Source organism: Cydia fagiglandana, chromosome 12 (assembly GCF_963556715.1).
Source record: "Cydia fagiglandana chromosome 12, ilCydFagi1.1, whole genome shotgun sequence".
NCBI classification, from domain to species: Eukaryota; Metazoa; Arthropoda; class Insecta; order Lepidoptera; family Tortricidae; genus Cydia; species Cydia fagiglandana.
The window spans coordinates 7,896,363-7,912,643 of NC_085943.1; the positions used below are offsets into that span (position 1 = coordinate 7,896,363).

General features: G+C 37.6%; 1 protein-coding gene across 1 annotated transcript in view; it reads right to left on the minus strand.

The window, feature by feature from the left end:
- LOC134669526 (protein unc-13 homolog B) overlaps positions 1 to 16,281 on the minus strand; it is a 402,107-nt gene that overhangs the window by 271,780 nt on the left and 114,046 nt on the right. Inside the window, exons 6-9 of the mRNA XM_063527129.1 lie at positions 10,594 to 10,707; positions 9,835 to 9,950; positions 3,502 to 3,605; positions 206 to 291 (exon numbers count right to left, since the gene is read on the minus strand). Coding sequence (XP_063383199.1) covers positions 206 to 291; positions 3,502 to 3,605; positions 9,835 to 9,950; positions 10,594 to 10,707 — 420 coding nt within the window. The remainder of the gene's footprint in view (positions 1 to 205; positions 292 to 3,501; positions 3,606 to 9,834; positions 9,951 to 10,593; positions 10,708 to 16,281) is intronic.

The window sequence follows — 16,281 nt, forward strand, 5'->3', positions numbered from 1 at the left end:
GTTAACCCGTGCGATGCCGGGACGGGTCGCTTACTTGAATATAAAAACAGCCTGCCATAATCATCACATTATGAACATAAGTTCTGTAGCAGCTGTTGTTAGTGCTGTTATTAAATATAAATACGTATGAGTTTGATCAAACTTAGAAGTAGAATGTAATATTTAAGTAAATATAACTTTTTTATTTCAATATTTTATGTCATACCTGCGGATTGCCAATCGGCAGCTGTTCGCCAAGATATCGCAGACTCGACGCTTGTTTGAGCATGTAGTTGTGACCACGTTTCTAACCTAAAACAAAAAAATCTCAGTAAATATAGTCTGTTAAGCCATTTCCGTCAGTAGAAAAAAGCTGCAAATTTCAAAAAATGTAGGCGCGAAGGGTAATCATACCATTGAAAATTTTAATTTCGCGCCTTTTTCTACTAACCAAGGTATATAAGTATCATAATATAACATGGGTTGTATACTAATTACAACACATTTTGATCATTGGGGTCTACAATGTTGTGTACCCAAGGCCGCACGTAGTGAGTAAAAGTATAACTTTACACAGAACGAACGTGATTTTCCCCGAGCAGGTGATTGGTTTGGGACTAATCGTGTGCAGCTTTTATTTGGAACTGTAATATATTTTATGCAAACTTCTAGTAATAAACAAATTATTTATTATTTTATTATTATTTTATTTGATACAATAGCAGCTCTTAGAGCTGATGCGTGTATATCGAAGCACTTGTATTTTATTTTGCACTTTTTAAAGTTCTAAAATGTGTATCCAGTCTATTTTTGAAAGTGTTGACCGACGGTGCACTAACAACAGTATCTGGTAGAGAGTTCCACACATTTACCACACGATTCGGCAAGAAGTGTTTTCTAGGGTTACTAGCACACGGAGGTTTGACAAGTTTTTTAGAGTGTCCTCTCAACCTTACATTCTGACTTGATGTGTATAGGTCTTTAATATTTGGAACATTGTAGTGACCGGACAAGATTTTGTAAGTCTCAATAAGATCGCCTCGCTTCCTTCTGTCCTCCAATGTTGTAAGACCTAATTCTTGAAGCCGTTCTTCATATGGTTTGTCTTTCAATGAAGCAACCATTTTAGTTGCTCTTCGCTGAACTTTTTCCAGTAATGAAATGTCCTTTTTAAAGTAGGGGGACCATATCTGAAAAGCATACTCAAGTAAGGGACGAAGATATGATTTGTATATTCTAATAAATAGTTCCTTAGTAATAACATGGAATGCTTTCCGGATCATATACAGCATAGAGTTTGCTCTCTTGGTGATTTTGGTGATATGTGTGTCCCATTTCAAGTTATGCCAAACAGTGATGCCCAGGTCTCTTTGACTAGCTACAGCTTGTAGGGGAACAGAGTCAATGTGGTAATTTATTTTAGGGTTTGTATTCCCTATGTGTAGAACTGTGCACTTGTCAGCATTTAGTGATATGAGCCAGTCTTTAGTCCACTGAATTATGCGATCTAAATCACTTTGGATAATATTATGAGTTACCAATGGATTACCCATAACTTTGGTATCATCAGCAAATATTGACAGTTCGGAATGTACTACACTCTTCAGGTCGGTTATAAATATGCCAAACAGGATTGGTCCAAGGACTGATCCCTGAGGAACACCACTATAGACGTTGTGTGCATTCGATAGAGTTTTCCCTACTCTTACTTTAAATATCCTGTGGGTTAGAAAGTCCGATATCCATTCAAGGAGCTGACCACGAATTCCAAAGTGCTCCAATTTAGCAATAAGCCTTCGAATAGGTACACGATCAAATGCCTTTTCGTAGTCTAGGTATATGACGTCCGTAGGCTGACGATTGTCCCAGTCACGTGTCCACTTATCAAGACACAGGAGAAGATTCGTCACTGTGGATCTTTTCGGTATGAAGCCATGCTGCTCATATACAGACGAAATCTGTTTCATTAATAAATGTTTTTGTCTTTATTTACGTTGCTATGACAGTCTAATTTGCGTATTGCGGATAAAATCTCTCTGGTAAACATAAGATGCTCCAAATCATCCCCTTCTCAGCAAACATTCAAGGTAAATAGTTTGAACCATTCACGAGAGATGGCGCTAGTATCAAAAAATATTGTTGCTCCTGAACGCCATCTGTGATTTATTTTGATAAATAGTAACCGAACAGAATAGCAGGGAAATTATACGTCCACTCATTGTGCTTTTAGTTCTAATGGCTATAGTTGTAACGAAACGGGAAACAGTTTTATCGAGATACCATGGCAACCAAACGACCCAATGGCAAAGTTGGAAACTACAACGATAAAATAAAAGTAGGTATGTAAATAGATTACATCACGTCTTGATGAATATTGTCCTGACTCCACATCGAAACTCTGAATAGAACTTATGTATTGGTGTGATTGAACCGGACTAAATTGTCCCGACCCCGCACCAAAACTCTGGATAGAGTGGTCTAGATCTGATATCCGACACAAGCATTTTACGATATTCTAGCACCACGGAACGAGTGATGTTGGCATGGCCTGTTTAACGCATTCACTGCCACCCTCTTTTCCTGGACATTCACCAGGTGCCGCACTTTGCTGTCACTATATTATTATGAACGCGTCTGTGCGTCAAAGGCACAGCGTGAAAGTTACGGTGACGCATATATGCGTCGGTGGTAGTGAATGCGTTAATAGGCATCCCCAGTACATCTCCATTCCCAGTACAGTCTGCATAGTAATGAACTATAGTTAATTTTTTTTAGCATTAGAAATAACGTAAACAATCTTGATGTGTCTTTTAATTGAAAAACACATTTTAAAAACAAGTTACGGCAAATTTGTAACAATTATGAATCTAATACGATCATTTATATTCTTCTGCTTTCATAAGTAATAGTTTTTGATTTTTAAAAACCGTTTTTCAATTAAAAGACATGTCAAGATCGCTCACCTTCTTACAAGTTCTTTCTAATGCTAAAAAAAAACGAACTATAATGAATGTCATCGATAGACGATATGACATTTATATTCAGCACAAACAGTGTTGGGGATACCACAGAACCTTGCGGAACGCCATAAGTTAATGTACATCTTACGGAACAGCTTCCATCTACTACAGCTCCATTTACTATACAGCGTGGCCTGTTTTCATTGTTCCTTGAGATTGTATGCTTAGTTGTGTATTCTTAAATTACTTACTACGTTCTTCTTTTATTTTATTAATATTGTGTCTAATGAACCTCCGGTCTGTTTATATCACTTCTCAGTTTCTGTATATTGTGTAGACTATTTTATATTATTGTATATTGTGTAGAACTGTTTTTGTTCTAAATAAATTAAAATAAAAAGCTCGTATTATGCGTCTGTCGGACAAAAATCTACCGATCCATTAGCATAGTCCTCAACCACCACCCTCAACTCTAGCTCAACGAATATTGTGTTATGAGATACTAGACGGTTTAGAATTTTGGTTAAATACATGTTAGGTGGAGTAGGTATTTGTAGTCTACCTATTTGTTCTTGGCTGACTATTGTAGTAAAGCGGGTCGGTGTCTCCGTGCATATGATATTCCTCCCTCTCCGATGAATTTTCTCTGGACACCTCCAGTGATCTCTGAAATTACAAAGAAATAGGTTAATTTAATTATGACGAGTTGAAGTTCTTCGAAACTGGAATCATAATTATTTTGTTTAAAAACTGATAGTACAGCGGCCAGGGGGCCTCCAACACTAATCGATGTGACTGAACAGTATACTACTGACAAGTGGTATGGTTGTATTCGGTAGAGTGTACTGAGTACGAAATAAGGACTTGTCACTTTCTAAGACTGTGGGGGGGGTTAACTGTGACGTCACAAAGATGGCGGTCCCGGGTTTCAAATTTTAGATAATTACTCAGCAAGTTATTATCAGATTTTCAAAAATGAGGTGTCCTGTGAAAGCTGGTGAAATGTAGAATAAAACATGCCATGTAACTAAAAGTGTAATTTAATTAATTATTTTTTTATTTACAAAAATCTGAAAACACGGGCGCGCCGCAGCGAACCGCGCGCGCTCGGTTACTTGGAGGTGCGGGCGCGACTGAGAATGCTGTACTGTATATCAAAAACAAATTAACATTTTTAAACAAATGCTATATCAAATGAAATATATTTAAATAACCAATAAAACGTGGTTATAAACTGGAGCTTGTTATCAGATACATAAGTATATAGAAATAAACATAAAATAAAAATCCATAGAAATATTCACTTTACTTTTATATTTAAAAAATAGCGGTTATTAGTGAGAGTTATCGAAAATAATTATCATTATGAACCAAATTCATGTTATTAAGCATAAGTATCCTGGTATGCGATATCTCTATACATCAGCAAATAAAAAATAAAATAAAATAAATAAACCATTTATTCACGGAAACAGCATTTAATAAAGGGTGTACCTAAACCTCCGCCAAACTGTATAACAGTTGGTATAAATAGGCTCCTCTCTTTACATACTGTTTTAGGCTATTTTACTTATTTAGGTATTTAAACTATTTTAGATACTGGTATAAGTTACAAATATAAGTTCAATATAACATGACATTCTTTAACTTAAGTTTATCCTAGCTTCATATTGTTTCAACATGAGTTTTTTTTTAATTTAGACTTAAATACATTTTTGCTGGTGCTTTTCCTAATATTTAAGGGTAAGTGTGTTGTTATAGATTATATTAACGGAAAAATTTAATGTTGTAGATGTAGTGTACGGACGCCCGGCCGGAAGCAGACGGGCTGCTACCTAATCACGTGTAGCGTCCATTCAGCCCAATTCCCTGAGGTTGGAGCTGCAGGTTACTGTCCCGGCGGCATTTCCACACCATTCTCCTCAATATCTTTTTGTTTTCCTGCAGAACAGATGTCATCTTTAAGTTCGACGTCCTTTAGTTCGTTTTCTTTCAGTGTGTCTCTCCCGAATGCATTATATCGCGATGCCACATACATAGTACATTCTGCTAGTAAGGTAGTAAGTGTAAGCGAGTCTCCTCCTTACCACAGTGTGGACAGGAGGTGTCTCTACTTACTAATTTCCATTATCTTAAGAGGTCTGTTGAGGGTGTTATGACCAGTAATGATACCCGTCAGCAGTCTCAGACTGTTTCAAAGACAGTTTCAAAAGATACCTGGTTCTCCTGTGATCTATACCTTTAGTCATCATCTTCGACTGTGCTTCCATCTCCATCCATTTACCTTTTCTATGACTCCTTTCGTAACATTCGCTGACATAGACAGAGCCGGTTCCGGACCCATTATATTCCGTCTCCGCCTCCATCCTAGCCAACAAACTGCAACCGCAGTTTGGCGAGGAATATAATTCGTGACAAAAATGTTGTGTACTTCATGATAAATAAATTAAAAAAAATCCTCGCCAATTCGTGCGCCATCTCATTTCCCGTCACTTTCTAGTGTCCTAGGTACCCATGCCACCACGACACTTCTTTATTTGCCTATCGAGTTAAGCTCCTGTCGACATTCTCTTACGAGAGAGGAGGTGTTCGATATTTTCTTTAGTGACTTTAGTGCTGCCTACTGGCTATCTGTATATATTACAATAGCGCCTTCTTGCTGCACACTCTCTTTAACTATACGTGCACAGCGGGCTATTGCACATACCTCTGCTTGGAATACCCATATCTGCACAGTGATATTGATACTTGCTCTCCCAGTTTAGGGATCACTATGCTAGTTTCGTTGAGCTTCTTCTCGAGCCATTCGTAAAGCAGATGGTCGTCGGGTGTCTGACTTCCACCTTCCAGTTGTCTCTCTCTCCTATATTGTACCCTGTATTTCTTATCAATTATCTCCTGCCTTTTTATTAGGTCGGTATTGGCCATCAACATCTCAAATTTTGATGGTGCCTCTCTTTGTATCAGCGCGTGCCTCTTGTCCACGTAGCTTCTCCATTCCTTACATGCTTTCATTCTATAGCACTGTTCAGTAGCTCTTCTCCACCCCATTCCAAGCTTCAAACCTAGCATTACCTCCAATTGCATGTGTCGGGGTCGTTCTCATATCCCCATATAGCACCCTGGGTAGTACATATCACTGCCATGTAGATCCAGCGGATTTCTACTTCTCTCGTGTCGAGGTTCCTCTAAAACTCTAAACAGTGGATGCCCAGAAAGCAGCGGTGCTGATAGCCCTGACTGTCGCGTCCCTCAGGTCAGATTCCGAGCATTGACATAGTGCCCTTTTGCATTGATATAGTGTTCTTATGACTTTTGCCGTCTGCTCCTTGATGTGAGTTTGTATCTGATCTGAGCGTACTGTCTAGAGTAACTTCCAGATATTTCAGCTCATTTACCATTTCTAGTTCTATACCTTGCATCTTTATGGGTTTCATCTCTTTTATTCTTCTATTAGTGAATAACACTAGCTTTGTTTTCGACGGATTGAGATCCAGTCCTCTCTCTATACACGTATCATTATATCTCTTACGACCTTAAAAACCGTCCCTCTCACTAGTAACACTCCGTCGTCAGAGTAAGCCTGCATGTACATACCCCCCTGTTGAACTCTTTCACCATTGAGTCTAGTAGTAGGCACTACATCAGGGGGGACAGACCACCCTTGTGGGAACGAACCCTCTTTTTGGACTAATTGTTTAATCTCTAATCTCAGCTGGAAGGCTACTTTCGACTTCGAGCCTTGACAATAATGTACTCCAATATATCTTGTGATGATAAATCAAATAAATTTTTACGTCAAAACGCAGTAAATTGTTTTTAGTCACATTTATTAGATTACCTTTTCATGCTTGGCATATAAATCATATAATACAATGAGTCCAATCGACACTGAAGTGACTACTTTTTGGGTTTTTTATTGTTAGCTTATTTCTATATACTTATTATTAGATGACAAGCACCAGTTTATAACCACGTTTTATTGGTTATTTAAGTATATTTCATTTGATATAGCATTTGTTTAAAAATGTTAATTTGTTTTTGATAGTACAGCATTCTCAGTCGCGCCCGCACCTCCAAGTAACCGAGCGCGCGCGGTTCGCTGCGGCGCGCCCGCGGTATAATCATCGTAGTTTACTTATTTATTATCGGATTCACATAATTCAAGAAGTAACGTGTAACTTAATCATCTACCTAAATTATTTATATAACATATTTTTTATCTAAGTGGCCGTTGTCATTGTGTTTTTTGGGCTACAAAAAAAGACCAATTTTATGTTTTCAGATTTTTGTAAATAAAAAAATAATTAATGAAATTACACTTTTAGTTACATGGCATGTTTTATTCTACATTTCATCAGCTTTCACAGGACACCTCATTTTTGAAAATCTGATAATAACTCGCTGAGTAATTATCTAAAATTTGAAACACGGGACCGCCATCTTTGTGACGTCACAGTTAACCCCCCCACAGTCTTAGAAAGTGACAAGTCCTTATTTCGTACTCAGTACACTCTACCGAACACAACCATACCACTTGTCAGTAGTATACTGTCCAGTCACATCGATTAGTGTTGGAGGCCCCCTGGCCGCTGTACTATGAAGACGAATGGTGAATTTTGGGATATTCTTACAAAAACCACCCTAGTCCTATTATAATAGGTAAGCATAAATTACGTCATAGAATACCTCGGCATACCACTTTGATAGCAAAGAAGCTATAAAAAAACTTAACCTCATTTTCACTCCTCTTTGTTCGCCAAGAAGTCATAAAAAAACTCTACCCCATTTTTACCCCCTTAGGGAAAAAATTAAAAAGGAGCTTTCTTAGAATACAGCGTGCCTGACAGTCACTAATTATAAAGATCGATTTAGATAATTAAATACCTACATATAGTATAAAACTGCAGCTGATGCTGGTCATAAAACGGAACTTATAAACCAAACAATAAAACATTCCAATAATAAAATGGGTCCTAAGATTTGAAACACATAACAAATTGCTACAAAATGGTCATAAAACGTAAGCGTATAACGTTTCAGACATATCGTACGGACGATTAGATCCGCATTCAATAAACGTCTATAAAATAAATATTCAACTAGATAGAGATTGGATAAAGTGAACATTTTATTTGATAGAAAAGTAACAAGCCAGTGAATTTTGTTTCAGTTGAATGCAACTTATTTTATTCCGACGTTTATGGTATTTTGGGACCTATTCGGATTTCGAGATAATCACAAGATCTAGAGACGATTTAGAGATCAACTAGATCTACATTAGATATCGACTAGATGTGACTTGGATATCTAAGTAGCAGCAGCCAGCATCTTGGGGACCTTGCCACAGGGGCCTTTTTTAGATTTAGTTTTATTTTATTTTAGAATAGTTTGTATTTTGTATTTAGTTTAATTTTAAGTTATTTTTATTTATTGTTTTTTGACTCGTTTTTGTACCATATATATGAATAAAATAGTCATAACTTGTCGAAATCGTTCAAGAGGACCTCCAGAATCGCGGAAACGTCAAATTTGACATATCTATCTTACCTATCTTTAAATTATCCATATCGTAACTAGTTGAAGTCTAGTAGAAATCTAATTCATTTTCCGAATCGAGCCGTTAGAAGTGTTTCGTTGTTTGGTTGATGGCCCTGAAAAGTAACTAAATACGGAATCAAAGCTAAAATGTTCCTTGTTTTTGTGCTAAAATATTTATTTTCTGTTTGCTGTTAGGTATCTCGCATGAATTAGATGTTAATTTAAATATGTAACTACAACTAGGTACCTGTTTATAAAAAACGTAACCGTATTCAAGACAAATCTAAAAACGTTAATTATAGTGAGTAAATAAATAAATTTTTTCAAGAAATAGATAAGATAACCAGTGTATAAAAGTGATTTATCCCTGAACGGACGCGAACATGGCAAAATTTCTAACGTTAAGTTATGGGTTGACGTGTGATTGGAAGGTCTGTTACCTCATGACCTGAATCGCAAACTCGCTTAATGCCTCTAAGCGTATCGCTGACGTACGCTTCCTTGAGCAGTGCCATCCAGTGGCCTAAATCAAAAACTTACACATGCCATGATATGTACTTATATAAATAGTTCTCCTCTCCACATAGATATATATAGTAAGACAAGAGTGAGTTTTGGTACCTACCAAAAAGACTATTATTTTCATAGTCGACATCTAGAATCGAGTAGCGGAATTATCAGTACTTATCAGTACTTGACAATAATAGATGTAGCAGTAGTACTGATAATTCCGCTACTCGATGCTAGATGTCGACTATGAAAATAATAGTCTTTTTGGTACTAAAACTGATGTATGGAGTGAGCAATCTATGTATTTTTTTCCTCTATGCCACAGTTCATGTACCCATGCTCCCTTTACGACTATTACCAAGCGTGACTCACTCCGCGATTTCGTCGCTTTGCTAGCTAGCGGTAGCTAAAAGTACATCCGTTCCACACCAATTTTGGTGACTAGCCATAAGCCGCGCGTGGCGCTGTCGCCACCTAGCGGCCATACCTGTCCTGATCGTAACAGACGCGTTTTATTAGAGAGTGAGTCTTCTGTACCTAGTACTATTATTTATTCTGTGCTATTACCTGAGCCACACGACTCCGCTGGCTTGGTCACCTGGAGAGGATGGGGGAGGATCGTGCTGTGAAAAGAGCGTATGTGGGGCATCCGGGCGGAAGTCGTCCGTCCGGGCGTCCCAGATACCGCTGGAGTGAAGAAGCCGAAAAAGACCTGTTCGCCCTCGGAATACCCAACTGGCGCGAAGTGGCGCACAATTAGGGCAGAGTGGCGCTCTCTTGTGTCCTCTTTGGGTCACTGAGCCAGGGATGTATGTATTTATCTATTTATGTATGTATGTATTACCTGTGGCGTGTGCATTTGATGCGCGGCGGTGCGGAACTGCGAGGCACTGCAATTGGCGTGCTGACCCACGGGATAGTTGAGGTCCGACGTGTAGTCGGAATCCTCGGAGTAACCCGCTGGAAAATAAATGATGCGTATATTGGACAACAGCAAGAAAGTAGGTGAGTACGTGATAAAGTAATCAATATTCTTAACTTATTAAATAATAGGTAGGAATTTTGTTAGAATATAAGTCTTAGTCTTTTATTTAATCTCGGTAATGTCAATGTCAATGGCGTTTTGTCTAACGTTTCCATTCCAAAATGTGCTCCAAGCTTGCTCACTAATAAATTTATACATAGTTTAGTAGCGCTTTTCTGAAAAAAAGCGCACCAACCATGAAGTTTTAGAGAAGGCAAAAGGGAAAAGAAAAATAATGCACATCATTGAAAAACGTAGAGCTAAATTTACAGGTCACATACTCCGACACGAAAGGTTAAATAAAATCATGCTGGAGGTCAGAATTAAGAAAAAAAGAGGAAGAGGACGACCCAGAATATCACACATGACACGGATAAAAGAATGGTGCTGTAGCCAAACACATCGAGAAGTAAAGACGAAGGCCCAAAATAGGCTGGAGTGGAAAATGCTGCAACGACAGAGGGCCCAACACAGCGACGAGAGAAAGAGGGCGTGAGGGGGGGGAGGGAAGGGGAGAGAGGGAGGGGTGAAATTGATGATGATGATAGTTTAGTTACTTTAGTTGATAAGTTTACTTACAATGAGCTATATACTGCATCTGCCGACGAGCTTGCTCGGCGCGTTCGGCGTCGAGGGCACCGTTGAGGAGATCCAGCTTGCGCTGTAAGTCGGCGCCGCCCGTGCCTTCTGCGTCTGAAATAGAAACAGTAACATGCTTATTCAATTGTACAGTCATCAGCAATAGTATCTTACACAACTAGGGCCGCAAAAATATATGACGCGCTCTTATTGCGCTCCAAATAAGAACGTGTCACATATTTTTGCGGCCCTAGTTGTGTAAGATACTATTGCTGATGGCTGTACAACGTTGTTACTCGGGTAGGTAAGTACGTAGTTTTGTCAACCGCTTATTTTCAATGAACTATACATTGATAAAGGTGTTTGAAAAATAAGTATTTCATACGGGCTGAAAATAATTGTTTCAGCCACTCAGTTACGCTATTAAAATGCCTCTTCATGAGAAAAAGAATAACCCGCAAAGGAAAAACTTACTAAAACTGTAAGCATATAGAAAAGTTATGGTTGAAGAGAAATACCAAGCAAACTATACAAAACTTACTATGAAGGATTTGTAAATCAGGATTCCCTTGACATTCGGTTCTCGAGCAATCTAAGACTAGAAATCGGTATTCAAATTCAATATACCGCAAGACTGAACTTATGGTTTGGACTGTGGGGAATACCTGAAACTTGTTAAAAAATTTGAAGTTTGATGAAAAAATAGATTTTTAGCGTATTAATCCAGTAACTTTGTCGAATTTTGTAACCTGGCTCTTTTGCGTCAAATCCGATAGTTCTGATTTTTTGCAGGCTTGTTTATGATGTTGGCCCAATGAATAGGTAATCCAAGTTTGTGACTTCGAGCGCCGAACGCAACTTTGTCAAAAATCGAACAAACCGCAATTTTTTTAGATTTGGTCGATTAAATCTTATCATAAGTGTACGGCCATTAAATCTTATTTCTGTAAAATGATGCGTCTTTCGGCCCGATTCGAACTTTAAGATACCTACGTCACTTAATAGTCTAGTAGGTTCTCGTGTAACTTTTCCCTAATTGCACACTGACCTAAAATAAAAGGTCACAAGATCACGACAGTGCGTTTAGCTCTCGTCCTATCTCCGCCATTATACGCGACCTAATTCTTGTATTAAATTAATTTCCACCCGCGCTACTACCGTCACTCGGGGGCAACGGAACATCATAAATACGCTCCGACTATGCACGCTCAACGCGGACGCCGACCGCCATGCATTTTGTAACCAATATCAAGTCAGGTATCGCCAACATAACCAAAAATCACTAATTATTTTCTTACTGTATTTATGTTATTTTTAGGGTTCCGTACCCAAAGGGTAAAACGGGACCCTATTACTAAGACTTCGCTGTCCGTCCGTCCGTCCGTCCGTCCGTCCATCCGTCCGTCCGTCCGTCCGTCCGTCTGTCACCAGGCTGTATCTCACGAACCGTGATAGCTAGACAGTTGAAATTTTCACAGATGATGTATTTCTGTTGCCGCTATAACAACAAATACTAAAAACAGAATAAAATAAAGATTCAAATGGGGCTCCCAGACAACAAACGTGATTTTTGACCAAAGTTAAGCAACGTCGGTACTTGGATGGGTGACCGTTTTTTTTTTTGCTTTTTTTTGTTTTTTTTTTGCATTATGGTACGGAACCCTTCGTGCGCGAGTCCGACTCGCACTTGCCCGGTTTTTATAATAAGGTCCACCGATGTTCAGTTAAGAGTGTCGCTATTTGTTTAATAAAGAGTTTACTACTACTACAACTACTACTATTACCACAAGTTCAGAACCATAATAAACGAAATATTTAAACCTGCTAGTAATAAAACAATTAATCATCAATTATTGATTATTGTTAAGTAGTTTGTTTTTGCAGTTAGTTGTGGTTATCACCCGATTGGCATCAGCGTCGAGCGTGAACGCTTGGAGCGTGCATTCGTGGCCGTTCATCTGAACGCCGGGTTAGAATTAATATACCCGAGCGATGTAAGTTTATTGACCTAATTTGTTTTACTACCGGATAATGGGGATATTTAGAACGATACTAAATAAGGCCTTGGTCATCCTTGAATAATAATAGCGTTCCTTTTATGGCCCTTTGGGAAAACCCCGAATAATGGATTAACCATACTTTTCCACGAGTTTTTTTCCTGCCTCAACAATAAGCGATAAAACTGGATATGTCCAGCCGGCGTATTATGGATGGCTTTATCCATCTTTATCCACGGGATAAAATAACTGTCACTTTTTAACACCATGTGATAGAAAGTGACGGACACCGTTTTATCACGCTGTCACGTAGACAAGAACGACCATCATATCCATACTAGCTGTAGCATAATAATTAAATAAGCAATTGAAATAGCCTTGTGTTAAAAATAACCCTAGTTATTCCGTTGTTAGAAATTCTGTGACAATGTTTACAATACACGAGCATAAAATATACACAGGTACAACACGCAGCACTTAAGTACTCAGGTTGTCGCACTAGATTTCTATTAGACGCAAAAAAAAACCATTTAATGCAAAAACTACCCGGTAATACCTAAAATAGCCTTATTTTAAAAATAACCCTGCTTTATTAGATTCATATCTATCAGTATTTGTACTGTAGAGCCTCGAAAATAGGGTTTAAAATTCACAGTTTACAGAAAATATGTGGCAGCAAAAAGCAAGCTTGCGTGACGAAAATGCTACGTCAGGCTTCGGTGCGAATAAATCATGACCCGCCTTAGAATTGGCTGCGATAAGTTATAACTTAGTACAATGCCTACCTTTATGTGTAAAAGGTCATGAAAATTTTCTTAAACAATTGCTGACAGCTTGAGATTTCCCCGGTCTAGAGATACATAGTTAGATTACCCGTAATACTATAATGAGTAAAAAACCTATTTATAAACAACACGAAGATGATATTTCAGTTAGACAAGACTATTATTATCAAATTAATAATTACTTATAATCAAGTTTGATAAAAAAAACCAATTTAACTTAAAAACTTATTTTACTAAAAGCCGATTCATACATATTTATTTCAAGTTAAGTTGACATTTTGGCTACGTTTATATACTTTATGAAAATATGTAGGTACATAAAAATCTCTTCGTATGAATTTTATAATATGAAACATAACTACCTCTTATTGGCTTACCTAGTATCCACCATATTCGCTTAAATCCAAGTTTGAAAATGAATCTTTGCAAGTTATTCTTTAAACTTTAGAAAATTTCATTTACTAAGTTTTCATCAAGCTTGGTGAGAGTTTCTAGCTCAGTATTCAACAAGCGCATGTGCTTAGAGAAATACGTGACTAATTTACTTTTAATTTTTGAGCTTTCAGCGCTCATGGTTGCGTTAAATCTACTGAAAATAAGCTGTTGGTTGACGTCGCCCACCTTGTTACTAGCAAAGAATATAATACTCACTAGACTTTTGTTTAGAGAATCAGTGATTATGAATGTAATGACCCTTTGATCATACTAGACCTTGAAATGAATGCACAAACTTCGAAAGTTATGCAAAAAATGCCGAGCATCACTCTTAACGATGACTCACTTTCGACCGGGCCATGTCCGGGCCGGAGCAACCGGCGCATCGTTTTCTATGGAAAGTATCACGTGATCACCTGTCATGTTATAGAAAAGTAAGCTCCGGAAGCTCCGGCCCGAACACGGCCCGCGGTCTAACGTGAGTCATCCTTTAGCGTGATGCTTTTTTTATTAGAAAAAGGTAAACATTTGACCACAATCTCACCTGATGGTAACTGCCGACGCAGTCTAGGATGGAACATGCTTACTTAAAGATGTCTATTCACTCTCGATTTAAAAAGATCCAAGTTATAGTGGACTGGGGATAGATTTGCGGGAAGTGAATTCCACTCCTTAGCCGTTCGCATATACCGGGTGTGGCCTGTAATATGAGCAAAAAATTAAACTGTTGGCTGTACTCCCCATACTGACCAACATTTGTTCAGCGACTTTTAAAAATAACTTGTGGTTTGGTTTTTATTACACTCTAAAGTTTATTCTAAGACGCAATGTATTGCGAATTTTGTTATGTTTAAGGCGTGACAAGCAACGTCAATCACAATGATATGGCGTAGCGATGGCGTCCATTCAAGATAATATTTATTATGTATGAAAAATAGGGAGTCTAAATACTTCATAATTTTTAAAAGTTGTTGAACAAAAGTGTCACCATTTGAGGAGTACAATCTATGTTTTAATTATTTGCTCGTGTTACAGACCACCCCGGTATGGTAAAGCTACTCGAAATTTTTTTCTATTTTTTTTTTATTTAATACTAGCAAACGTAAGCCATTCACGTGTCGATACGCTATTATAGTAGGTAGGTATCTAATTTTCCTGTAGATTTTTGTATACTGCATGTCTGCCAACTACTTAAGATTTTTGTACCTATACACTAAACATTTATTTGCTAATTTCAGCTAATTCACAATATTGAACTTAACATATTGGCAGTAAACAAGTTCCGAACACATTGTAACTTCAGATTAACATATTTTAAACGCCCTAAACTAAAACCATCTAACTTTATGAATATGAATACGTATTTTCTCATTTGGAAGCGGCATGGTCATATCTAAACCTCTGACTGCCACTCGCTTATGCAACCTAACCAGAAGTACGAAATTCGCAATCCCGGTAAATTTTAAACTTAAAAATTATTGGAAAATTGCGAAAAATTTCGTAAATTACCTATTTTAAAGTGTTCTTAAAAACGACTATAGGTAATATAGGTGTGTATTTAATAATATTTGATATTATACAAACCCCTGTTTAAGGTATTAGAATTCATATGAACAAAATTTCATAGGCACATCACTAACACGAAGTAACTGGCGCCTGTTCCATGTTATTTCACGGTTGAGAATACCAAACGATATTCCTAGACAGCTAGTTAAAAATACATTCTGCAGTCGGCCGTATATAAATCGATGTTGGAGGCTTTTATAGTTTCTCTTACCTTATTTACTTTCAGTTCATTCAAATATCGGTATACGAGTATTATATCAATGTATTTAAATTGCGTATCTATAGGCGGTAGGTACAATTAAAAGTTTAGTTATTTTGTTTTTTTTTTTTCATTTGGAGTTATTATCAGACCTTAATTACTAATTGATTTTGTTTTTTATGTCAATCGCAACATAACTCGATCGCATCCATACAGGTATAAAATGCAAATAATATCAAAATGTGGAGAAGAAAGTTAATAAGTAGTTAAACTTAAAGTAGACAAACAGTTAAATCGTGTATACTTTCTAAATTCTTTAAATATGTTGATATTCCGAGAGACTTACCCAGGCTACTTGAACCATTTAAGAACTTATATCGACCGGGGTATGAACCGTGATTACCTTTTGTATTATTTTCGAACTCCCGATATTACTAAAACTGTTACCATTTATGAAACCCAGCTGTGCAAGTCTCCCGGACTCCCTCTAATAATAATAGACGTTTGCCATTAGGCCCATATATCATAAAAATAAATCCAATCGTGGTTCGAAAGAGCCTCTCACACTCGTAAGACACTTAAACATAGTTCTTGAACACATACAATGTAAGTAATAGTACGCCGTAACGTTTTATTGGTCCTAAACGCCACGTAACCCTTCCTTCGAAGATCCTGCAAGACAAGGAACACGTCTTAGACGGAAATC